Here is a 26,189-nt window from a genome sequence, read left to right as displayed (position 1 = left end):
TTGGTTCCTACATTGAATGTACCGGATTTCCCCTTGTTTCCTCCTTATTTTTGGTTGTGATTTTGTCTGGGTATATGTGGATTCCCCAAGATTAGGATATGCCCAATGATGGAGAAATACTGAAACACCCACAACGGAGGAATGGATTGTGAAAATGGCAGAATGGCAAAACTGATCTTTTTGGTCAGGGACAAAGCAATAAATACTTTTATGACTGGCTGTAGGGATTTTTTTTCATTTTTATTATGTTTAAGAGGGAGGAGGGACAATGACTTTGTTTATAACTGTTGAAAAGAAGGTCGGAAGTCACTTACTTTTTCTGAATCTTGTTTCTTTAATTATCTTTCTTTTCTTCTTTTGCTGCTTTGCTTTCCGTACTTTCTATTTTTTCTTTTTCTTTCTTTCTCCTTTATGTATTTTTTTAAATTGTGTGTGTGTGTGTGTGTGTGTATTCGCATATGTGTGTTTATATGCGTGTCTTTGAAGAATACGTTCTGAAAAAGGACCTGAAACTAATAGACCTATGGTACATATTACTATGTACAGCCTTGACACGTGGGGTGTCTTTTCCTCATACTCTCACACTGCATATGAAAGACTAAATGTGTAGACTTTTTCCACCCTTCAAATCAGTCTTCCCAATCGTACCAATGTGCGTCAGATTTTTTGAAACTTTCTGAAAGAAGGAGAAACCAAGACCAGGACTTTTATGATGCTCAGTGGTTTATTGAAGGCCCCATCACCTCTCAGTATTAAGTGCCGATGGCATTAGGGTGAGACAGATGGATCACCAGGGAACTCGATGACCCAGCCAGTCCAGAAAGGTCCCGTTGTCCTGGTCGGAAAGCGTGGACAGCACAGTCACGATACCCTGGGCGCTCTCTTCCACAGTGATTTCCACCTGTCACAAAGAAGGATCTCATCAGGTTTAAAGAATCACTCCTGCCCAGCCCAGAATCCCCCCTAAGCAGATCAGCAGAAAGCAGTCAGGCCTCCTCACCATGAATACCCAGACCTAATATTAGCCGTGAATTTGTATGACATTTAAAATGGCCAATCACGTTTTAGTTTATAAGGGTAGATGAACACAGCCCTTGTGATCAGATGATGGTCCAAAGCTTCATCTAAACCCTTAAATCTGGGTTAATTCAATTAGGTTAACCATGGGTGAGCATGCCTTGCACGTGCAAGCACTGAATCAACAAAGTTACCGCTAATATTTTGAAAGTGGAACTCTTATGATTTGCTTTAATATGTTAATCTTCCGCCATTATGATTTCCAGAACAAATGCGTTAACCCTGCCTGGAGTCTTAAATATGGGAGGGACTGGATCTGGGTCATTCCAGATATAAGCACATGCTTTCCTGCAGAAACAGCGTTCTGCACGTAGGGAGAATCAGCGATAGCTCAAACTGGAAGCGATTCCAAGAGGGGAAGGTGAGATTTAGTAGATTTCCTTCTAAGAGGACATCGAAATGAAGCTTTGGTGGGGAATATTGTGCAGTTTGTTCAGTTAAAATTTCGATTCCTTCCTTCCCTTTACACATAATTCAAAGCCTTAATTCAAACTACAGCGCAACTTTAACAGAAGTATTTGATATCTTTATTACTTATTTATTTATTTATCGTTTTTGGATAGCTGCCCATCTCACTTAAAAGTGACTAATAAATAAATAATAAAATAAATGAAGATAAAAATACATCTATATTTGCACTAGCGTATTTTTATTATTTGATTAAATAAAATACTCAAAACCCAAATTATCAGGATACTAAAACTTTTGGAGACTGATTAGTAGGTAATTCATTTGTCTTGGAGTGTGTGCACATAGATATCTGAATATGCATGAACGCCCCAGGCCTCTTCCCCCATCAAAAAACTTACAACTGGGTTGCGAGGATTTTCGACTGAGCCAGGATGGATGGAGACAGTCAGAATCCCACTAGCTGGATACTCGAGCGACTGGCACTTGGTGAGCATGTTTAAAGCGGCCTACATGGGTGAAAAAAAGAACTATAAGGAAATGCATCCATTGGAGAGGGAGAGGGAGAGGGAGAGGGAGAGGGAGAGGGAGGGGAAGGGGGAGATAAATTGTGCACAACAGTATCTTGGGCATTCATTGTCGTATGGAGCTAGAAAGGTGTATGAGGCCCACCAGAACTGAACTAAAGACCTCCTTGAGGACACAAAGGGGGAGGAAGGCAACCACATGCATTTATTCTGCAATTGCATGCAAGTGAAAATGTGTGTCAGGGTCCGTTTAATAAGCTGTCTGGGCTGCCGAAACAAATTCCCATCAAAGAGCTGGTTTTTGCAAATAAGAAGCATTTTCTCAGCTTAGCATGGATCTCCCCAAATGCAACTGTTCCCACTGATGCTGTTCTGTTTATGCTTTCACTATGACTTTTTGACTTTTATCCAATAAATGAAAATGGTCATCATTTCTGTACCACAGAAAAGTATAAAAACAACCCATTCTTTTCTTAATTTCAGTCCTTACGTTTGAGGTAAATCTTTTCTAGTGGTAAACGAAATCTCTTTTCAGAAGGAACCCATTTGAATTTGGACACAGAGTTCTTGTGGGGAAGATCTCAAGAGTGCAAGAGAGAGAGCCCTTTCGCACAAGAACTCTGCACCCGTTCAAAATCTGGGCAACACTGTCTGCAGAAGAGCAAAGATGACTGCAGTAAAGCATCATTGCTCTTACAGCTTCCAAACAGTGTTGCATCTCAGCAATTGGTTAGAAATGCACGTTTAGGGACATGCAGGCATGGACAGAGACACTCATGAATGGAAAAGGAGCTTCCACTATGTGCAGACTCCACAGGAGGTTTCAAAGAGAAAATACATTAGGTACCTTACTACAGCGGCATCCAATTATCTTCAGTTCGTCCCAATAAGCCATACATTCAATCGATCCCGTAATGCTGGATATATTGATAATAGCCGCCTTGCTGCTGCTCAGGCCTTGATTTGGACTATTCTCGGCTGCCTTCTTCAGCAGGGGCAGAAAGGCCTTGTAGAGAGGAGAAAAGAGAGAATGAGCTGCAGTTAGATCTACGAAAAGGAGCTGTGCGATAGCAGAGAAAGCTCTTGTACCACCTACTCCAAGGGGACCTTCATAGAGTCATCCAGGCCTGACCAGACCCAGGAAAACTGCTGTAATGGCCTTTTGTGGCTGCCCTTAACGATAGCTCTGAAGGTTCAGCTGATGCGGAGCGGATGACCTACGAGGAGGGCCTGTGAGAGGTGGGCAAGAGACTTCCCACAAAGAGCCCCCCAAGTAACTTCGCTGCAGGATTTTTGCACCCTTTTCATGCTCCTGGTGTTTGACCCTGTCACATAGTATTTGGACATATGTGTGTTCATGTGTGAGCGAGAGGGAGAGAATCCAAAACACGATTGATATGTTTAAGCACTTGTTGGTTTAAAAGATTTTAAAAAGTCCAATTTTAGCTTCAAGCTAGAGTGTCGTCACTATATCTCAAGCCCTGTGGGCATTTTTTAAAACATCTATTCTGCGTAAACTACTTTAGTACCTTTCAATGCAATCTAATAATATCCCTGTCTGTTGATATCTCCTAATTATATCCAAAACTACGCCATGATTTGTGGCACCGAACACTGCTGTGACATGAAGCAGGGCAAGGAGAGATACTCCCTCATCAAGGATCTGGCACAGGACATCCATCACAGCAACTAATGCATCTTCCATCACTTGCTCCGCCCAAAACCTGGCTGAGATCCAGATCCACATCTTCCGCGATTCTCAGCAACTGCCTCGGTACTATGTTCTCCTCAAGCTTCCCAAAAAGGGGGAGAAGGGAGATGGGGGATAATTGCCAAAGGTCTTTGGGTCAAGGGAGGGCCTGTTAAGGAGGAGGCACTTTAAAGCTTCCTTCATTAAATTCAGCTCATACCAAAACCCTGAACCCTCCCTGGGATCATGAATTAGCCATTGTCTATTTTGCAGATTTGGTGCACCTCAGGTGACATTCCAAGATGTCACTGGTACTCGCTGTACAGATTCTCTCCAGCCATTATCACACTCTGAAGAAATGTGCATGATTTTGACTACAAAGTATCTCACAAAAGGGTCACAGCAGCCTGGGAGCTCTTCTTCTGACCCAGCACCCCCCAAAGGGAACAGCTACCCCCAATGTTCCAACCTGCTCCCAAATCAATGTACAATTTCTACTTTATTTTCATCACTATGGTATTCCCTTGCTCTCTAGCTACACTGACTTCAACTGTTCTGTCTTTTTTTCTTTAATAAAGCAGTCTTCCTTGCTTTGAAAGGTGTTTTGCTCATAAACAAACCTGGCTCACTTGCAGCGGGCCAATGGTATTGACGGAATACACTTTCATCATATCCTTGGCATTTTCTGTTTCCAGATCGTTGAAGAACCAAATGCCAGCGTTGTTGATTAGGAGGGTCAGCCCACTTTCTCCAACACACTTCTGCACTTCCTTCCGAGCTGCCTGGATGCTCTCGAGATTAGTGACATCTGAAGAAAAGCAATGTTATTTGAACTTCAGCAACATGGTGTTTCAGCATTGCAAGGGAGGATTTTCCTGGGGATCTGTGTGTCTATTCATGCAACTGACCACCTTCTGGAATAGCAGCCTGACAGCTTCCTGCTCCAGCAGTTGAGGGCCTGCAGTCCACTAAGGGCATGAGAACATCAGCAGCAGTGCAAGAGGGCACTGCCTAAAAACAAGAACTTTAAGATGACAGCAAATTGACCTAGTCACTCTGCTAAGAACTGAGTTCCACATGGGGCTAAAGTCAGTTTTAATACAGACTGTCTTTACACATTATACCCAAGTCATGGCTTTATAACCAAAACTGACTGAATAAACTCACAAATGATTGGGTTCCTACAACACCCAGACCGCAACCAACATATAAAGACACACACGTCTTCTTGAGGTGTGTGAACTACTATAAAGCTGGCCTGCCCAAACAACCTAGAGCTGCCTATCATGGCTGCAAAGAGATTCCATCAATTTATTGGTTCTCAGAATGCTATCGAGTTCAGTTCTGAGAGCTGAAATCCACTCATGTGAAAGTTGCTAAGTTTGAGAAAACACTGGTATATACAGTCCACCTTCCCTTGTCACAGCAGAGAGATGCAGATGTTCCGTTATGTCAGACACCAATGCATGGAGCTTGATTTGACTTCCCCCACTCTTCGGGGGAAAGTTTCTCTATTTCTAACTGGGAGTCACACAACTACCCAAACCCAAAGAAACCACAGTGAACCCAACCAAGAACAACAACAACAAAATGTTATTGATTAGTCATCTGACCATAACAAACAACCATAAAACCAATACAGAGAAAATAGTAGAACATATTCATAATAAAATGTCACCCTGCAGTCAACCCCAATCTGTTCTCAGTAGCCTATCCTCTTAGAAATGGGCTTTGATATAAAAATTGCTGTCTTGCTAGTGATATGTAGATTTGTCCCCTGCAAGAAGTAAGAAGTAAAGGTGTCCTAATATTTTCTAGTTTTTAAATAAGGATCTAAGTGAATGGTCCTTTCTGCAGGACATAGTTTGCAATCAAACAGGATATCTGTGATGTCTTCAACAGCTGGTGTACCCCAGATACACAGTCTTTCTTCAAATGGAACTCCCTGGAATCTCCCATATCTTACCATGGAGTCTAATTGTTCAAACAGTGCTTTAGAGAAAGCTCTTCTAACATGTGGAGGCATCTCAGTTAAATACTTTTCTATCTGGGAGGCTGATTTGTGTTGAACCAGCCACTTCAAGTGAACCCAACCAGTGAACTGGATGCTGGGGGCATTCCTGTACTACAAAATTTGCCCCATTTTCACATGGCTTTGAAACTTACCTAACTGCAACACCACCAGATTTTGATGTTTGCAAGCCAACTCTTTTACCTCCTGGAGAAAAAGAAGATCATAGTTTTTCTGTTTTGAGTTAAAGTTCACAATTATGTATAAGAAGCAGATAGTGGTTTGAGCTGGATGTCAACCCACAACCCATCCTAGGCTAACTGATTCTTACTGTGGTTTCTTTTCCCTTCAGATCGAGGGTTGTAGCAAAGACCCACTTGGGTGGACATGGCAGTGTCAGAAATCTCTTCACCAGACCGAGACCTATCCCCCGATCGGATCCTGTCACCAGGACACTGAAAACAGAGAAATCAGCTGAATTTGCCATTTCTTCGGGAGTTGCAGCTTCTGCTTCCAACCTGCTCAAATGTTTCTTTCAAATGTCTCTTCTCGTTGTGGGAAGTAACATTTTAAGGAACATACCCCGCCTACATTTAGATCTTCTGAGAAACTTTGTTTCTTTGTTATTAAATTTGTTTGCTGCATGACTCCCAATTACTCTGGCTGGCTGATAACAATCAATTTAATTTAGTTATTACAGAAGGCAATATTGCTTGCTTTAATTGAAGGAACATTCTGGACTTTAAGGAACAAAAGATACTGCCCTACAAAATATTTGTATGATTTAGATGCATCAACAGCTACAATATACTTTATAGGACTCTTCTACTCCCAAATTCATCACTGAAAAAAGGGTCGATAAGCACACATTGCTTTTAATGTAATACTTCATGTCACAGCCAGTTTGTACCCAGAAGTTGTGGCAGATCCACTTTTTTCATGGCCTTTCCCTCTTCCACTGGAAAGTGCCACCAAGGTGTTGAATTACCTTAGAACCTGTCAGCCCTTTGAGGTGGTCCAGACAAGAAGTGCAAACCATGAGTACTAACACTACCTTTATTGTAAGGTTACAGTAACAGAATCTTGCAAGTCTGAAAGCATTTCCACCCTCCTTTATTTTTACTTTCCAGAAAACTAGGGAGGGTTCCTTCTGAAATGTTCCCCATACCCCTTTTCCTTCTGGGGGCTGAGATACCTTTTGCATGACAGGTGTCTAGTCTGTGGCTCTTCCTTCTGTCTCCCAAGGTTAGTCCCACATACCATTACAGAACCTATCTTTGCTTGAAGCATTGAGGGGGGAAGAGAGAAACCCCAGAGGCTGGTACCCCTGGAATGTGCCTCTGATATCCCTTCCAAGGCTTGATCCTGAGTAAATGGAGGGAAACTCATCCCCCACTGGTCATTCTGATTCATCCAGTCCTCACTGATACCAAATTAGTAGGAACTTGAATGTGAAGCAGAGAAAGGAATGGGTCTTATCCTCAGCAGCTGAGTAGAAGTCCTGTTACTGAGCCCTTCGGGATTTTCTGAACCAGCAGCAAAAGGAAGGTCTTGAAATTTTTGGTCAGTCACCTACTCACCTCTTTTGTAATGGGAAGAAGACCACCTAGAAAGGGATTTAAGTTGGACCCAGTTCAAAAGAATATTAGAGGAAATTGTCCAATTAGCCCATAATTGCCCAAAATGCCTGCCAGCAAAATAGTAATAAGAAATAATCTCCCCCCCTCATGGTAAAATGCAACAAAATAAACCAATACCCCGCTCCAAAATACAGAAGTGGTATATAATATAAATATCCCTACACACATTAGACAAAAATAATCTACACATAAATGAAAAATACACTGTATTTAATATATGCTATAACTTATCCAGAATCCAGAATCCAGAAAAGAGCTATGGCTGTGAACACCAAATTATATGATTAAAGAACTCTCAAAGTCCTTATGCAACATTAAACAACAAAATATGATATCCAAGCTTTTCTTAAATCTTCTTTGATGGATTTCAATCTATCAAATACAAAGCAATATTTACTGAGGAATTGACTTCATTCTTGAATCCTAACAAGAATGTTTTAGATTTCTTAGGAGCTGAATCGGTTGATTTTCCTAGGTTAGATATTCCAATTTGGCATTGCACAATTCATATATATAACTAATTCTGACCTTCATCCTGTCTTTAGATTCCAAGTAAAACTGTGCTGTTGTTTTCACTCAAGCACTGCATCTCTCAAGGATTCTTATGAGATTCCAGTTTCATCAATACATGCTTCAATTCTATGTATTGCTAAGCATAAGATACAGGCACTTTATGTTCAAAATATAATCTCTCAAAGACTTTTTTTTAAAGCTATTATAAATCAAGTGATTTATGGTTTTTATCCCTAAAGAATCCAATAGGGAAAAAAAATATCGGGGAGAGACTTTGGTGGATCTGTTCATGCTTTTGAGGGATTGGGGAATGGTGTTGGGAGCAGAATGGGAGTGTTCCAAGATAGTGGTCTTCCATCTTTAGTCCCACCAATGACAATCCAAAAACCTGGATAATATGTTGAGAAAACAGTGATAACTTGAAAATAATGAATGAGTCCTAACTGTGGTCAGTCTGTTGACAGGAGTTTTCCTGTCCCACTTTGGAGTTTGTTATATTTTTAGTAACTTGAAGGCAGCAAGAGTTAAACTAAGAAAGTGTTCTTCTCTCCCCCAGATTGCTTTTTGTTGTCTAGCACCCACACAGATGTGTGTATGTGAGGGTCCTTTAAAGGAAGACTGCCCAACTCCCAATGTAGCCATTCTGCCCACCCCACCCCCACCCCTTCCTTTCTGGCAGAGGAATTTAAGGAATCTCCAGAAGAACTAACCACTGGATTATTATTTTTTTGGATTTTATAATGAAAACCACTTCCTGCTTTGGATTATAATTATAATTATTTTGATTACTTCTTAAGAGTTTCTGGGCTGTGCCAATGTAGCCGGAAGGAAGAAGCCAGACTTGAACATGAGTAATGGAGATTTGGATAATTAATGCCATTTGTTCATTGAAGCAATTTGTAAGTTTTAACTAATAGCTTTTGTAAATGCTTGTGACTCACAGTGAACTATGATACTGAAGTCTCTAAATAACTCAGACCTTGAACCAAAGTTACGGTATTACACTTCCAGTGCAAAACACTAGAAGATTCACCAGAAGGTGTCAAAGAATCAACTGAAGGTGTCAAAGAATCCAAGAAAGGTTTCCAAAGAAACCAAGAAGGTGTCAAAGAATCAGACTGATACAGTTTAACTTTAACATTTCAAGACGGTAAAACCTCATTGCAAAAAGTGAGTGTTAATCAACTGAATGTATTTACACACACAATTTTATTATTTATTTATTTAAAAGATTTGTATGGCCATCCATTTTAAGAACACACACACATATATCTGTACAAACACAGTCTATACATAGATTTGTATAAATGTATGCAGTCTCATAGGGTGACAGAGAAATGAAGGGGAGAGAAGGGTAAAATGGATTGTTTATAGGAAGACAGCAATGGTAAGTTGATTGTAAAGAAGTATGTGGACAAGAGCAGGTATTAGGAGAAGTGCCATCCACCGGCCCATCGATTGATTCATCATTTAATAGAGCCTGCAAAGAACAGACAGTAACATTTCCTGGTTACAACAGATACTACTGTATGGAAGATATTTTCATTATTTACAAAGAAAGAAGGAAAGAAAACGAATCACATTAACAGCAAGGAAGAAAAGGGGAGGGAATGAAGAACATGTGGCAACAGATGTTCAAGAACAAAACAGTACAAACCAGGGAAATGTCTTACATAACAATTAGAAAAGAGGAAAAAAGGACAATAACAGCGATAGAGAAAGAGAACAGACTTATACAAGATTGGAAATAATAGAAGAACTTGCTGTTTTTTTTTAAGGAATTATATTCTAGACACAAAGCTGATAAAGAAAATTTGAAAACATATATCAAAAACTCAGAAGCTAAAGAATTTACTGAAGGATATAGACAAATATTAAGCAAATGTATAACAACTCAAGAGATTAAAGAAGCAATAAAGAACATTAAAACTGATCAAACGCCAGACCCAGATGGGCTGCTGGCTCTATATTACAAAAAGGTAGAAGAGAAACTGCAGAACCACTAATGAAGACTATGAATGAAATTCAGACAACAAAAACATTACCAAAGACACGAGAAGAGGAATATACAGTATAATGTTAATAGAGAAATAAGAGAATAACCCAAAGTAACCTCAGTCATATAGACTAATTTTTACTGAATGTTAGTTACAAGATATTCACTACTAGACTAGCTGAACATATGAGGAGGTATATTCCTGAAATTCAACACACAGATCAGAGAGGTTACATTCCAAAAAGGAAGATGAAAGGTAACAGAAAATGCATTTCAAATGCACTAGAATTCATCAATTTTAAGAAAGAGAAGGCAATAGTGGTATTTCCAGACATGGAAAAAGCCTTTGAAGTTTGGAGTGGACTATTTTACCAGAGGTCTAAAACAAAATGAATCCTGAAGAAGAATTCAAAACATGGGTGGACAACATATATCAATGGCAAACAGCAAAGATTACAATAAATGGAACTGCACAAGGTTTTCAATTAGCAAAAGGCCCAAGGCAAGGATGCCTGTTCTTGCTTTTACCATTTTCATTGGTCTCGAAGTCTTAGTGAACAAGACGCAAAAACATAAACAATCAGGATCGAAATTCAAGAACAGGAATAGAAGATGAAATGTTATGCAGATGATGTAACATTAACAATTATGAAGCCACAAAGCTTCATACGACAGTTGATGAAAGTAATCAAAAATTTTTGCTTTCTGGATATACAGTAAAAACCAGAATATATAACCAAAGATAATAACAAGGTATTTAACATCCAAGGAAGAACATTTTGTGAATAAGAGACTGGCTGTGGGATAATGAAAGATCCAGTGAAGTATTTATGAAATTACTTGACAGGTTGCAATAAAGACATCTTTCAAAACAATTACAACATATTACAGAAAGAACTAAAACAAGTTCTTGAAAAGTGGAAAAGCTTCAGACTTTCCTAGTTAGAATCAATGTTTTACCCAAGAGAAACTTCTTATTTCAAATGACACCAATTCCCTGCAGTTTTCTTGGCAAGATTTCAGAAGCGCTTGCTGCCTTAATCACTACACCAAACTGGCTCTTTTCCAATTTCAGAGGTCGCCCAAAATTTAACAAAATTGGTGGCACTGAACACTGCTGAGTCAACGTACTATTTCTATCTATTTATTTTCAGCAGTGTTAAACTGCTGTCTTTAGTTACAGTGAACTCAACTGTTCAACTTTTATTCTTTAATAAGGCAATCTTTGTTTTGAAAGGTTTTTAAAAAATAAACAAACCTGACTTATTTGCAGTGGGCCAATGGTATTGACAAAATAAACTCTCATCATATCCTTGGCATTTTCTCTTTTCATATCAGTGAATGTCCAAATACCAGCATTGTTGATAAGGAGGGTCAGCTTACCTTCTCCAACACACTTTTCCACTTCTTTCAGAGCTGCCTGGATACTCTCAAGAGTAGTGGTACCTGAACAAAAATAACATTATTTAAACATCAACAAGAATTGCTACGTAGGAGCTTCTTGAAACTTCAGAAGATATGCAAGTAACCACCTTCTGGATCAGCAATTAGACAGCTTCAAGTGGTTGAGAACATGGACTCCATTAAGGACATGAGTGTCTCAGCAGCAACTCTAGGAAGTATTGCCCGGAAATAAGAACTTTAAGATCCCCAGCAAATGGGGGCTAAAGACATAAGAGGCCTGTCCTTTGTGGAATCAGAAACAAGTTGTGACTCAGGTTGTCTTTGCACACCCTACTCAAGTCATGGCTTTAGAGCCAAAACGTACTGAATAAACCCACATTGGTTGAGTTCACACAACACCCTTGAATAAAATAATACATAAAGATGCACAGGATGTCTCACAGAGATTTGTGAACCCATCCTCAATATAAAGTTTTCCAGCCCAAATAAACCAGGCTATGCCATCAGGGTTGCAAATAGAAACTGATTGTTTTTCTCTTTGTTGACAGTGATACTTCATCATATCAGATTTTTGCAGCCCTGCTATGATGGCCTTAACACATTAGGCTAATCTACAAAGCACATAATTTGGGTCATACAACAACATTAGCCAACCCTAAAGAAATTCAGGTGAACCCAGCCAGTGATTCTGCTTGCTAGTCCTTCCAGTTGCAGCTCGATGCTCTGGGCATTTCCAAAGTGCAAAATTTGCCCCATTTACACACGGCACTCGAAAATTACCTAACTGCAACACCACCAGTTTTGCCAATTCTTTTATCCCCTGGAGGAGAAAAAGATAATAGTTTTTCCTCTGAATTAAAACTTGCAATTATATTCAAGAAGCAGACAATTCTTTCAGGGGCAACAGCTGTTCATTATTACTAAACCAACAAAACAAACATTAACAAAGCACATTATGACTTAATGCAACACGGGAACCCATTCAGCATGACCCAACCCAACCAGCTGGGGCTGTCCAAGAACCTCTCCACATTCCACAGCTGCTTCAAAACTTGTCAGTTGGAGAAATCACTGATCAAGTCCTATGGTGCAGAGGACAGTTGGTTAGAATTACCATTGCTGTTTACGTCCTGTGATTTAAAGTTGAAATTAACCACCCAAAGATTGTTTTGTTAATTCTTATGTTATTATCATGTTCTTCTTTATAACACTAGGAGTAATGTTATACAATGTGTTGTGGGAAAACTTTGGTTTTTAAACATGCACATATTGTATTAAATCCTATACCTACTACTTGGAACTGTTCTGAAGAAAGATGGGATTTCATGCTGTAGGAACAGCATCTTAGGAGATGGGAAAATACTACAGATATGAAGGATTGGATTTTAGAAATGTGTGACCAACCGCTTTTTGAGAGAATTATCTATTCTGTCAGTCCGAAAATGTAGGTCATATTATCTTTCCCTTTGGAAAAAATTCTTGGACAGTCTTGGGGAATATTGAAAATTCAGTTTCCTCTTTCAAAGATTTATAAAATCAGGTGAACTATTTGTAATTAGAGGCTTTTCTCTTTTTTCTGCTTTTATTTGTCACATTGTGGCTGTTGGTTTTTCTGAGTGCATTTCATTTTTATTCTTTGTATATTTGTGTGAAAATGTATAATGTACATAACTGAATCATTTTTTTAAAAAAGATTCACCATTACTTAAGGCTAAGATAGGTAGCTAATGTGTGTAGTCATAGTAGGATTTGTTTTGTTGCAACACAGCTATAAACCATGGTTAATGGGTCAGCACTGGGGCACTTTTCCAGTTCTGAGTGAGCGTTCTTGGCGGTCTTGCAAAATGCTTGCCCTGGTTTAGATGGCCACTCACAAGACAGCCCTTTAGCAGGAAGCAAATCCAACCACTGAGACTGGGTCTCTGGGAATGTATTGCACAAAGCAGAGTGTGGATAAGATGCAAACAAGGATGGTTGGCAAGGACACCAAATCGCAGAGAGATATTATGAGCCATGTTGATGAAAATTAGATGTAGGGTTTTTCAGTGGTCCTATAGCTCCTGCATTTTTCCTTACAGTAATTTCTTTGGCCCCTATTGATTGTTCCTTTCCTCTGCATTGCGTAGCATTGATTTAATAATAGGGAAGTATAAACTATACCAACAAAAGAAAAATTAATAATTCACAGTGATTATAGAGTTAAGAAGAAACTAAGACACAATGGTGACTAAAGTGAACAAAAATTTAAAGAAAGGGGAAGAAGAAAATGCAATTCCTATAAGGCTGATGTAGAATTCGTCCAATCCTTGCATTGCATAGCCTTGCTTGCCACAAAAGGGAAGAGTTTGAGAGGTGTGTGTAACTATCTGGGTCAGAATATCCCTGGGAGGTTAAAAATATAATATCCAGGTTGGTACTTCGCTTTCTAGCATTCAGCCTTCTCATAGGCGTAGCATATATAATTAACTTTTTTTTTTTTTTTACAAAAATAGATGGGGTTGGCCCTTTTTGGGTGCTAGAAAATCTCTTCAAGCCATGGGTTACCTCCAGGCATCACATTGGAGGCAAAGGCCTTTACTGATTGTTTTGACCCAAGCAACTGGGGCTTGGAGAATATCATAGTTCAAACAAGCCATAGCTCATTCTGTTGCATAAGACAAGCTGCTACTCAGTCTTTAGAATCACATTTCTCTGCCACCTTTCTTCTGCAAACCCATAGTGGTGTACAAGGGGTTCTAGACTCATTTGACTATAACAGGCAGCCTGTGAGGTAAGTTGGGGGCAGAGGTGGTCAAGAGGCCCCAAATCACCCAAGAACTTCATAACCAGCTGGAGATTTGCACCATTCCAGTTAACATCTTAACCACTATTCCCCACCTCATGCTATGTTAACTGATTCTTTCCTTGATTTTCTCTCCCTTCAGATTAAAAGTTGCAGCAAAGACCCATTTGAGGGGACATGGCAGCATCCAAAACCTCTTCACCAGATGGTGAAGTATCCTGTCACCAAAACACTGAAAACAGAGAAGTCAGCTACCTTCGCCATCTCTTCAGGACCTGCAGCTTCTGCTTCCAAACTGCTTGAAGGTTTAGTTCAAATGCATCTTCTCATCGCTGGAGGCAATATTGCGAGGAACACGCCACACCCTTTTATATCTCCTTATAAAATTCATTTAAATATTGCAGAAGGCAACATTGCTTGCTTTAACTAAGGGGGCAGTCAACACAATGGGGGGCGGGGGTTGGGTGGAAGATATACCACCCTAAAATATAGAAAAGTAGAAAATGGCATTAAGGTGTCAGAAACAGGAAGTTTGTCTGCAAAGAGTTCTTGGGTATCTGCCAACTCCCTTTCATCTAACTGGCCATTAGCTAACAACAGTATCTCCCCCTCTTCCTCCCTCTCTCTCTCTCTCTATCTTCCTTTTTAGGAAGATATTGTATGGATGTATTGTACAAGGATTTGTTTCTGTGTTTGTGCATGTTGAAATAATATGTTCTAAAAAATAGTTGAAACTGGTAGACCATGTTTCTGACTTGAGATATAGGGGTCTCATTATTCCATGCATTGACATTGCATAAGTGATCCTAAATATATATTTAACATTTGTGGAGTTAGTCTTCCCTACCTCCAAACCCAAAACAGTCATCATTGGTCCTTCATAGTTCCATTAATGTTTTCTTTACAAAATGTTTTTAATAATATATGCAGACGTTTGAAATCTTGTGAAAGAAAGAAAAGAACAAGACCAGAACTTTGATAACACTTTTGGTTTATTGGAGGCCCCATCGCCTCTCAGTGTATTAAGTGTCAATAGCATTAGGGTGAGACAGATGGATCACCAGGGAAGTGGATGACCCAACCAATCCAGAAAGGTCCCGTTGTCCTCCTCAGAAAGCGTGGATAGCACAGTCACGATACCTCGGGCACTCTCTTCCACAGTGATTTCCGGCTGCCACAAAGAAGGATCTCATAAGGTTTAAAGAATCAGTCCTGCCCAGCCCAGAATCCTCACTTAGGCAGATCAGCAGAATGCAATTAGACATCTTGACATAAATTTTCAACCCTAATAAAGATAGATTTGTATTAAGCTGGCCAATCTCATTTTAGCTTACAAATGTATATGAGCACAGCCCTTATGATCAGGTGATGATCCAAAGAGTCATGTAAATCTTTAAATTTGGGTTAATTGAACAAATTAAATGAACCATGGGTGAGCATGCCTTGCAAGTGCAGGTACTGAGTTAATAAAGTTGCTTCTAATATTTGTAAAGTGGAACTTCTATTAATTGTTTTAATATGTGAATCTTCCCCCCCCCTTCCCCCCTTAAGATTTCCAAAATAAATGTGTCAACCTTGCCTTGAGTCTCAAATATGAGGACTTCCAGTGGAGGAACGATGACGGAAGGTTAATTTCAGCTGAAGGCCTGCTGAAGCTGAAATTTTAAATGCGGTAAACTGGGTGTCTCAGGACTTTTTTCCGAAACACGAAGCATTCTCTGGGCAGGGAGAAGACACCGAATTGCCCCTCCTGTCTTCCGGATGGCGGTAGCTTATTGAACGATCATCAGATGCGACTGAACAGTGAGCGATCAGCTGAGAAGTGGGTGGAACAGTTTGTCGGAGCCGCATCTAAAGCCTCCTTAAAGAGACATTACTTCTGGCCACCCCACTTCTAAAATCACCTTTGTTGTCTGTTATTCAAAGAATTTAAAGAGTATCGCAACTACAGAAATATTTCATGTCTTGGTTGGCTTTTCATTATTTTTTGGGACTTCTAAAGAGTGTTGTACTGGATTTGAAGGATTGAAATACGAGCATGCAATCTAGAAGTCTTAAAGTGCTGTAGGAAGTTTTTTATACTTTAAGGAGACTATTTTTATCTACATCTTACCTTTGCTTTTAAAAAGGAAGATTGTGATGGAAGACTTGAGTGAGGAGGTCCAAGGTCATGGGGAGAGTGAGAAGAATCTCAAGCATCTCCTCAGCCCACAGCCTGAGCGTGTGAAAGCTAAGAGGATGAGACTGGCACCACCCTAAGGAATTCGGAGTGTTTAGTTGCAGTCTTTGGGGGTTAGAGTTAGTCTGGCTAGATTCTGTCTAGTAGGTGTAAGCTAATAAAGTAATTGAGCTGTTCCAAAATCGTCCTGCTGAGTTTCTTGGGCTGAACCTGACAAAGATTTTTATTAAAGTTGCTTCTCGTGGAGTTGAGAGTGATCTATTTTTAGACACTGTGAGAAAGTTTTGGTCTGGTGATTTTCTCAAGCTGTGATTGGCTGTAGACTCCCCCCTTGCTTTGTCACTAGTTGTGGATATCTGGTTTGTCACTAGTTGTGGATATTTGACTTTGGGGAATATTATTTTGGGCCACAAGAGGGAGATAAAGCATTATATTTGGACTATTGGATTACTGAAAGGAAGAAATAGCTTTTTTCTTTCTCTTTCTAACCAAGGGGGGAAAGGAGAAGATAGAAATAGAGACAATGGCTACCAGAAAGTTAACAAGGCATGGGTCTGGTGAATTTGACTGGATAAAAGGTACATTTGAAGAATATACTTTAAAAATACACAAATGATTACCCAAAGTGTTACTTAGGCACTTGACTTAAAGTTTCTTGAACTTGAAAAAAGGCTTGATCAAAAAATTGATTAAAAAACTGAAAAAATGGAGAAGAAATTGGGAGGAGAGATCAAAAATCTTAATGATAGAGTTGATCTGCTGGAAGCTGAAAGGGAAAAAGAGCTGGAGAAAATTGCATTATTGGAGTTGAGAGATGAAGAGTTTTGTCTGAGGCTCAGGGGAATCCCTGTAGTTAAAGAAGAAAATTTAACAAATATGATTACATGTGCCTTGGTGAACTAATTGATTGGGAAGGAGATAAAATGTTAGATGAGATAGAAAAAGTTTTTTGTATAAATTCTAGATATTCAATTGTACGTGGTAAGCCAAGAGATGTGTTGGTACATCTCTAGGAGAAAAACAAGGAATTTGATTTTGCAAGCGCATTTTGACTCTAAACTTAATATTAAGAATGTGGATATAATGGTCTTTAAAGAAATACCAGTAAGGATTTTAAGGTAGAGAAAAGAATATGCATTCCTGACAAATGTTTTGAAAAAGAATAAAATCCCCTTTCATTGAGAAAAACTGGAAGGGATAAGTTTTTCCTATCCCCCCCAAAGATTTAAATTAACTTCGATTCCTAAGGCTAAGGATTTCTTAGCTAGATCTGGAACCAACTTGGAACAGGATACATCTGTAATTAAGCAAATGGATGTTGTTACATATGGGAAAGAAACAGCTGTCATTCCTAAAGACTGTGGTGAATCATCTGCATAAAGATGGCTTTGAAATGTCTTACGTGGAATATAAATGGGGCAAATGCTCCACAGAAAAGAAAAAAAGTTTTTCACTATCTGAATAAATTGAAATATGATGTAATTTGTTTACAAGAAACACATATAAAGAAGAAAGATACAAAATATTTGATAAATAAGAATTTGGGACAGGAATTTGTCTCAGCTAATTCGAAGAAATTAAACGGAATTGTATTATATGTTAAAAATCACCTGAAACCACGTTTGTGGTTAATAGATGATCATGGTAGATATGTAGTTGTTGAAGTGGAGATATATAGACTTAAAATGATGGTTGTTGGAATATATGCTCCGAACAATGACAAGAGCAAATTTTTTATGCAGCTTTTGAATGAACTGTCAGCTTTCTCGTACCAAAGTTGGTGTCTAATGGGAGATTGGAATGGAGTTGCTTCATCACTGATTGACAAAACATCTGGAAAGCAAATTAAAACCAAGCAAGGAAAATTACCAAAGTCTTTTTTTGACTTAATGGACAATTTGGCATTGGTGGATTCATGGAGAAATAAAAATGGACTGGCAAAAGATTTTACTTTTCATTCAGAGAGACATAAATCTTTTTCAAGAATTGATATGATATGGGTCTCAATGGACTTGGCAAATAAAATTTCTACAGTGGATATTTTACCAAAGACTTTTTCTGATCATAATGCTGTAAGCATGTTAATTAGAAAATTTGCTAGGTCTTTTAGGTGGAGATTGAATGAAGCTATTTTGCAAGAAGAAAATGTCGTGGAGGACCGTAAGAGGAAATTAAAGGACTTTTTTGAGAGTAATCTAGATAAAGATGCAGATTTAAAAACAGTGCGGGATACCAGTAAAGCAGTTATGAGGGGAAATTTCATTTATCATAATCGCACTCTTAAGAAAAAGTCTCAACAAAAATTACAAATGATCTTAGATCAGATTAAGCTGAAGGAGAAGGAACTGTAGGAAAAACCATCTGATAATAATACTGTTTATTAACTTAAGTTATTACACCAGCAAATTTCAATGTTGACTGTGAAAGAAATTGAAATGAAATTAAGATATACTAAACAGAGACACTTTGAATTTGCTAATAAACCAGGAAGATGGTTAGCACACAAACTAAGGAAAAAGAGAGAGAAGAAAATGATTTCTAAAATTCAAGAAGGAAATGTGGAATTACTGGACAATGAAAAGATCAAAAAAGCATTTCATAACTTCTTTTCCAATTTATATAAAAAATAAGAAATCTCTTTGGAAAAGGTTGATGAATATTTGAATAAGTAAAATTTACCAAAACTTTCACAGTCACAGAAATTAATATTGAACAGTCCTATAACTAACTACCTTTGAAATAGTTGAAGCTATAAAGAGAAATAAATTGGGAAAAGCACCAGGACCTGATGGACTACCTGCAATATATTATAAATGTTTTGAAGATGAGATTTTTTTACCTTTTAAAAGATTGATGAGTTCCATTTTGTTGGGTGCAGCAATGCCTGATTCATGGAAGGAAGCAACATTGCACTTTTACCTAAAGAAGGACAGAATCCTCTTTTAATTAGGAATTGTAGACCAATTTCACTGTTGAACAATGATTATAAAATATTTACTTCAGTGTTGGCAGAAAGGTTAAAAAAAGGTCTTGCAGGAATTTGTTCACGATGATCAATGTGGATTTCTGCCTAAAAGACAGTTAAGAGACAATGTCAAAGTTGTGCTGGATATTACAGAATATCTACAATACCATAGTGAATGTCAGACGGCTCTTATATTTTTGAATGCAGAGAAAGCCTTTGATAATTTGAATCGGATGTTTATGTTTAAAGTTTTGGAAAGTATGGACTTTGGAGAACATTTTGTACAGGGAATAAAGTCAATCTATATGCCTCAGAAGGCTAGTACTATTGTGAATGAAGAATTAACTGAATTATGTCATATACAAAAAGGAACAAGACAAGGTTGCCCGTTATCGCCTTTGCTCTTTATTTTGGTTCTTGAAGTTCTTAACAGAGACATTAGAAGGGACGAACAAATAAAGGGCTTAAAGATTAAACAAGAGGTTTTTAAACGAGGGCTTTTACTGATGACTTAGTTTTGATACAAGATCCTCTGGAATCTGCCGAGTACTTGATGAAGAAACTGAAGGAATTTGGCTCACTAGCGGGTTTTAAAGTAAATAAACAAAAAACAAAAATACCTTACTGCATATTTGGAACAAATATAAGGTAAGCCTGTCTCCTAATGTATCTTTGTGGCTGTCACCTCAGGAAGCATTTACTAGAAGAGAAAATATGGGAGAAATGAAGTGGTGAAAATATAAAGATTTATTAAATTTTGAGGAGGGTGAACCAAGTTTTAAAACAAGAAAACAGAATCAGAAGGTTTTATATGTCATTGGTTTACTCATATGCAATTGTTTGAATGTTTTAAGCTGGATAAAAAGAACTATAGATTTGTTAATGAAGCATCTTACTTTGAGACTCAACTTCATACAAATGATGAACATGTTATTGCTAAAATGTATAAGATGTTGTTACAGATGAACCTAGAAGATGAACAAGTCAAGGAATGTATCATTAAATGGGCTAAAAACTTTGGATACAATATCATGCTGGAACAATGGGAAAATATGTGGAACAAAGGTTTGAAATTTACGTTGAATTATAATTTAAAAGAATTTTTTTATAAAATGATGTACTACCGGTATTTAACTCCTGATAAGTTATCAAAAATGTATACTGGTATAACAAATGTTTGTTGGAAATGTTCGCAGGGTGAAGGAACCTTTTATCATCTTTGGTGGACCTGTGAAAAGGCTAAAAAATTTTGGGACCAGATATGAATTGCTATTCAAAGATTCTTAAAGTGAGTATTCAAAGAAAACCAGAACTGTTCCTATTGGGATTGGTGGAGAAAGGACTGGAGAAACAACATGGAATTTTGCTTCTATACATGACTGCAGCTGCAAGACTGTTCTACACGCAAAGATGGAAGGACTCACAAATACCTATAGTGGAAGAATGGATTATTAAATTAATAGACTTGGCTCAAATGGCCAAGTTAACAGCATTAATAAGGGATTTTTTTTTTTTTTGGTTTGCGCTCAGTCATTGCTGACCCTGCAGTGACTGCTTGGACAAGTCCTTGCCGTTTTCAAGGCAATTGTTTTTCGGAAGTGGTTTGCCAGAGCCTCCTTCCTAGAGCAGAGCCCAGCTGGCGAGCGCAGGAGGCGGGGTTTCTGTTGCTTCACGCCCTTTTCGGGTGCGCGCAGTTTTTCGCGCTTACTGGCAACTGCTCCCGACTCCTTTTTGCAAGGTGCCGCCAGCATTTTTCCTCCCACTGGAGTGAGAGTACCCATTTATCTACTCACGTGAGTTTTTGACCTGTTGGGTTGACAGGAACTGGGGAGGAAACAGGAGCTCACCCTGTTTAACGCGAAGGCTGGACTCGAACCGTTGAAGCGTCGACCATTTCTGGCCGGCAACTTTCAGCGTCATTAAGCCGCTGCGCCACCGCGTCCCCAATAAGAGATAATACTGTTTCTAAATTTGTCTCTTCATGGCAACCCTTCCTAGATTACATGCTTGAATGGGAAAAAAATGAAGCTTTGATTGTGGGATTTAATGATTAGATGGTTTGTGCTGATAGAAATAATGTGAATTTGGATCAATTAGTGGTAAGAGATTAACCTTTTTTTTATTTATACTCATATCTGTATTGGAGATAGTCAGAAGTCACTTTCTGTTTCATCTTTCTATCTGTTCTCGCTATCTTCATTTTTGTCTTTTTCTTCTAGTTCGATCTTCTTTCTTTTCTATACTTTCTGATTTGTATTTTAACTGTGCATTTTATATATCTCAATAAAAGTTTTAATAGAAAAAAAATCTCAAATATGAGGACGGAGTCTTTGTCCTTTCAGATATAAGCACGTGCTTTCCTGTAGAAATAGTGTTCACAAATAGGGAGAATCAGCAGTAGTTCAAATGGGAAGAGATTCCAAGTGGGGAAGGCGAAATGTAATATTCCCTTTAAAGGGGAATGGAAATGAAGGGTTTTTTGGGGAACGTTGTTCAGTTTGTTCTGTTAAAATTTCCATTCCTTCATTCTATTTATACCTAATTCAGTGCTTTAATTCAAACTCTAGCGTAACTTTTACAGAAGTATACGATACACCTATTTTTGCACTACCATATTATTGTATTAAATAAAATACTCAAAACCCAAATAATCAGAATACTAAAACTTTCAGAGACTCATTAGTAGGTAATTCATAAGTCTTGGAGTGTGTATTCATAAATAGCTGAATATGCATGAACGCGTAATAGCTCTTCCCACATGAAAAAACTTACAACTGGGTTGCGAGGATTTTCGACTGAGCCAGGATGGATGGAGACAGTCAGAATCCCACTAGCTGGATACTCGAGCGACTGGCACTTGGTGAGCATGTTTAAAGCAGTCTACATGGGTGAAAAAAAGAACTATGAGGAAAGAATGCATCCATTGAAGAGGGAAATGGAAAAGGTCCAGATAAATTGTGCACAGCAGCATATTGTACATTAATTGTCCTATGGGGCCAGAAAGGCATACGAGGCACACCTGAACTGGACTAAACAATTCCTTTAGGACACAAGTGGGGAGGAAGCCAACCACATGGATTGCTTTGGCTAGCAAAGAAATGTGTATCTCAATTATTTCATTTTCTGGGAACGGGCATTTAGGTGATCATGGCTTTGAATCTCTACTGCTTGAATGCTGAGAACTAGAAGGATTTTACCAGCATTTGGAATCCCTCTTCATGTCTTCAGCCTGCCCCAGTATGGTTGGGACATCTAGCTTTGGGACCATGGTTGTTTATGTCATTTTCTCATCAGCTAAGGCTACTATTCGGTGTCAAACTGGGACTTTATATTTCCTTTACTCCTCTTGAAAGGGACTGCTCTACATTCTAGGTAGCCCCTTGCAGTCCAAACATAGTATTAAGGAGGGAGGCAGGTCTGATTAAAGTCAAAAATGGGTGCATGGACTTGCATAAGAGCACGCTAGCTGAAGTTACTGTTTTTTCCCCACGGGCTTCAATTCTTTGCTTATTGAGGACAGTTATAATTCAGAATGGACCAGGATAGTTTTACAAAAACTCCCACATCTCAGCTTTTCTGGGGGATGAGCATGTACTTACTGCATTTAAACAATATATTAAAGACCTGGAAGCCTAACTGGATCAGTTTACTCTACCCAAGAATGTTTTTCTGAGCAGCCAAGCCCCCTTTTTCAAAGTAATGATATATTTACATCATATAACCATCTCCAAATTCCAAAGAGCACTAACTTCAGCACACTTCAACATTCCCCGCACAGCAGTTTTGGGCCAATATAAAAAAATCCCCTATGAGCTGAGACTGTGCCCCTGCAGACAAGGGGCTGTTGAAGCTACAGCTTATGACCTGTTATAATGTACCCTCTATAAGGACTCAAGGACCTGCCTTATAACTCTTTATCTGATAAAACTCCTGATAAATTATGATCTTTTTATGTACTGTTATTGCTATCAGATTAGTATGATTTAGTTTCCGTGAATGTAGGCAAATTCCGTTATGCTGGCTGCAAAACTAGACACACTCTGACAGCCCACCAGTGAATCTGCCACCAATTCAGACATTCTTAGCCTGTTTTTTTAATTCCTATTTTATTTTTAATGTGTTTTATTTGAAATTGGGTTTGCTACTGTAATAAACTCTATCTGACAAGTGGGATCCTCACACAAATGAAAATATCTACCAAAGTCTGTTCATTAACTTGGATGCCAACACAAATTTCTGTTGAATAGTTGGTTTTGCAATTACAGAGAATTTTTTCACCTTAGCATGCTTTGTATGCCCCAAATTGCAACTGTATTCCCACTGATACTGTTTTGTTCATTCTTTCACTATGACTTTTTGAATTTTACACAATGAAAGAAAACCATAAACATTTTTGTAGGCAATAAAATAGTTTGTTCAAAAATATCCTTTAATACATGCAATGTTAAAGTATTTATCTCCATTCCATATTAGTAAGACAAATTTAAGAGTCCTTCTGCTTTAATTGTAATCTTTAGTTCCTTCTGGTTCCCTATAGAGTCCAACCTTCAGAGTCCCATCCTATCATGGTTTTTTTTTAAGATTTTTTTTAAAAAACAGCATTTTCCCATGGGAAGGATTCTTATAATTAATTTCAAAATCTTATTTCAAATCCATCTGGACCCTTAGTCCATTTGTAACTTTTCAAAATCAATGTTTTAATCATTCTTTTGCTGTTTATACAGAGACTGAAAGTGGATTTAAAAGTCACAGACTACAAGAATAACATGGATAAATATGTTACACTGAACATACAAAAGAAACTGGCTGATGTTTTAATAATTAAAAGGGACATATAAACAATAAACCAAGAGAGTACCTGGATAATTTTCCTATATTGGATTTACAAAAGAGACTTGTTAAAGCTTTGAAGAATCTCGTGAGAAGGGACAAAGAAAAAATGGGGAAAAAATCAGGTTCTGAGACATTATTTGAAGGGAATAAAGATCAGGAACTGTTAAAAGTAACAGGAAGGAATATAAAGTTGGTTTATTTGATCAAGGTTAAAATAGATATGTTGTTACCTCTGGTAACCCTTAATGGACTTTTGTTGATTAGGACTGAACAATGAGGCTTTAAGGATTTCTTTATAGATCAGAAATGGGATATGGGAAGAAGAGATCATTTGTTGTATTTTAAGAGAAAGTGATAAGTTACTAAAATTGTTTGTACTTGTGATGAAGGTTGGGAATCACTTTTTTTTTTAGTATTGTAATTATAATATTTAATAAAATTTAAAAAGAAAGTTCCAACTACAGTATATGTAGGTAGTTCCACACAGAAAACACATTAAGTACCTTACTGCAGCGATATGCAACTGCCTGACTTACTTCCCAGTAAGCCATAAGTTCGATTGAGCCTACGATGCTGGAGATATTGATAATGGCTGCCTTGCTGCAGCTAAGCCCTTGCCTCGGACTTTCCTGGGCTGCCTTTTTCAGCAGGGGCAGAAAGGCCTTGCAAAGAGAAGAAAAGAGGGAATGGACTGCAGTTAGGCCTATGAAAAGGAGCTCTGCAATACAAATGATCAAAAGCCAGCATAAGTTATCAGAAAGGTCTTCTATCACCTCGATGATGTACAAGGGGGTTCTATGAGAGATTGTCAACATACATCCCAGACCAAGGGTATACAGTCCAAAGTTTGGCTGAGATTCAGATAATCCATGTGTTCTGCAGTTCTCTGTAATTGCCTTCTTACCAGGTTCTCTTCAACCTTCCCAAAAAGGGAGAGATGGGAGATGGGCTGATAATTCTCAAAAGTGTGTGGGTCAAGGGATGGTCTCTTAAGAAGGGGCTGCTTTACAGCCTCCTTCAAGCACAAAGGCATTACCTCCATTAAACTCAGCTCACATGCCACTGTTACTCCTTGTATAGATTCTCTCCAACCATTATCAAACTCTGAGGAAACAAGGGTGATTTTGACCCCAAAGTGTCTCACAAAAGGGTCACACCAGTCTGGGAGGTCTTCTTCTGCCCCAGCAATCCCTAAAAGGGAACAGCTACCCCCAATGTTCCAACCTGCTCCCAAATTAATGTACAATTTCTACTTCTTTATTTTCAGCATTATTACCCTGCTTTCTTTAGTTAGACTGACTTCAACCGTTCTGTCTTTTTTCTTTGATAAGGCAATCCTTGCTTTGAAAGGCATTTTCACCATGAACAAACCTGACTCATTTGCAGTGGGCCTATGGTATTGACGGAATAAATTCTCATCATATTCTTAGCATTTTCTGCTTCCATTTCATTGAAGACCCAAATGCCAGCATTGTTGATTAGGAGGGTCAGCCCACTTTCTCCAACACACTTCTGTACTTCTTTCAGAGCTGCCTGGATGCTCTCAAGATTAGTGACATCTGAGGAAAAATAACACTATCTAAACATCAACAATGTGCTATTTCAGAATTGCCACATACAGTAGGAGCTTCTTGAAACTTCAGAAGATCTGTGTGTCCATCCATGCAAGTAACCACCTTCTGGATCAGCAATTAGACAGCTTCAAGTGGTTGAGAACATGGACTCCATTAAGGACATGAGTGTCTCAGCGCCACCTCTAGGAAGTATTGCCCGGAAATAAGAACTTTAAGATCCCCAGCAAATGGGGGTTAAAGGCATAAGAGGTCTGCCCTTGGTGGAATCAGAAACAAGTTTTAATACCCATATTCTTTGGACATCATTATTTATTTATTCATTTCTTTAAATGTATACAGCCGCCCCTCTCATCATAGTGACACTGGGCAGTGAACCAAGGTTAAAACAAAAACCACTGTGTGTGTGTGTGTGTGTGTGTGTGTATGTGTATAACTATTAAAACATAAAACAGCCAAGGGGAAAAAACACAAAAGCACAAAGTGTCACCTGGGCTTTATACATACAGTATCATATTCAAGTCATGGCTTTATAACCAAAATCTGTTGAATAAAAACAGAACTCATTGTGTTCACTCAACACCCTTACAAAA

The 26,189-nt window shown here is 38.4% G+C and overlaps 1 protein-coding gene across 1 annotated transcript; it reads right to left on the bottom strand.

Annotated features, from left to right (window-relative positions):
* Positions 1–738: 738 nt before the first annotated feature.
* LOC107326019 (uncharacterized) lies at positions 739–6,232 on the bottom strand. The gene is made up of 6 exons (XM_088136023.1): positions 6,045–6,232; positions 5,869–5,920; positions 4,323–4,510; positions 2,860–3,018; positions 1,887–1,994; positions 739–901 (listed from the first exon to the last, which is right to left on the bottom strand). Exons 1-6 carry the CDS (start codon positions 6,198–6,200, stop codon positions 788–790), a joined length of 777 nt encoding a protein of 258 aa, XP_087992149.1. The 5' UTR covers positions 6,201–6,232; the 3' UTR covers positions 739–787.
* Positions 6,233–26,189: the final 19,957 nt, after the last annotated feature.

Source organism: Python bivittatus, unplaced genomic scaffold (genome assembly GCF_059951505.1).
Source record: "Python bivittatus isolate LINGU-HERP-01145 unplaced genomic scaffold, Pbiv_v1 ctg000190_np1212, whole genome shotgun sequence".
Taxonomy (NCBI): domain Eukaryota; kingdom Metazoa; phylum Chordata; class Lepidosauria; order Squamata; family Pythonidae; genus Python; species Python bivittatus.
This window is presented reverse-complemented; position numbering and strand designations above follow the sequence as displayed.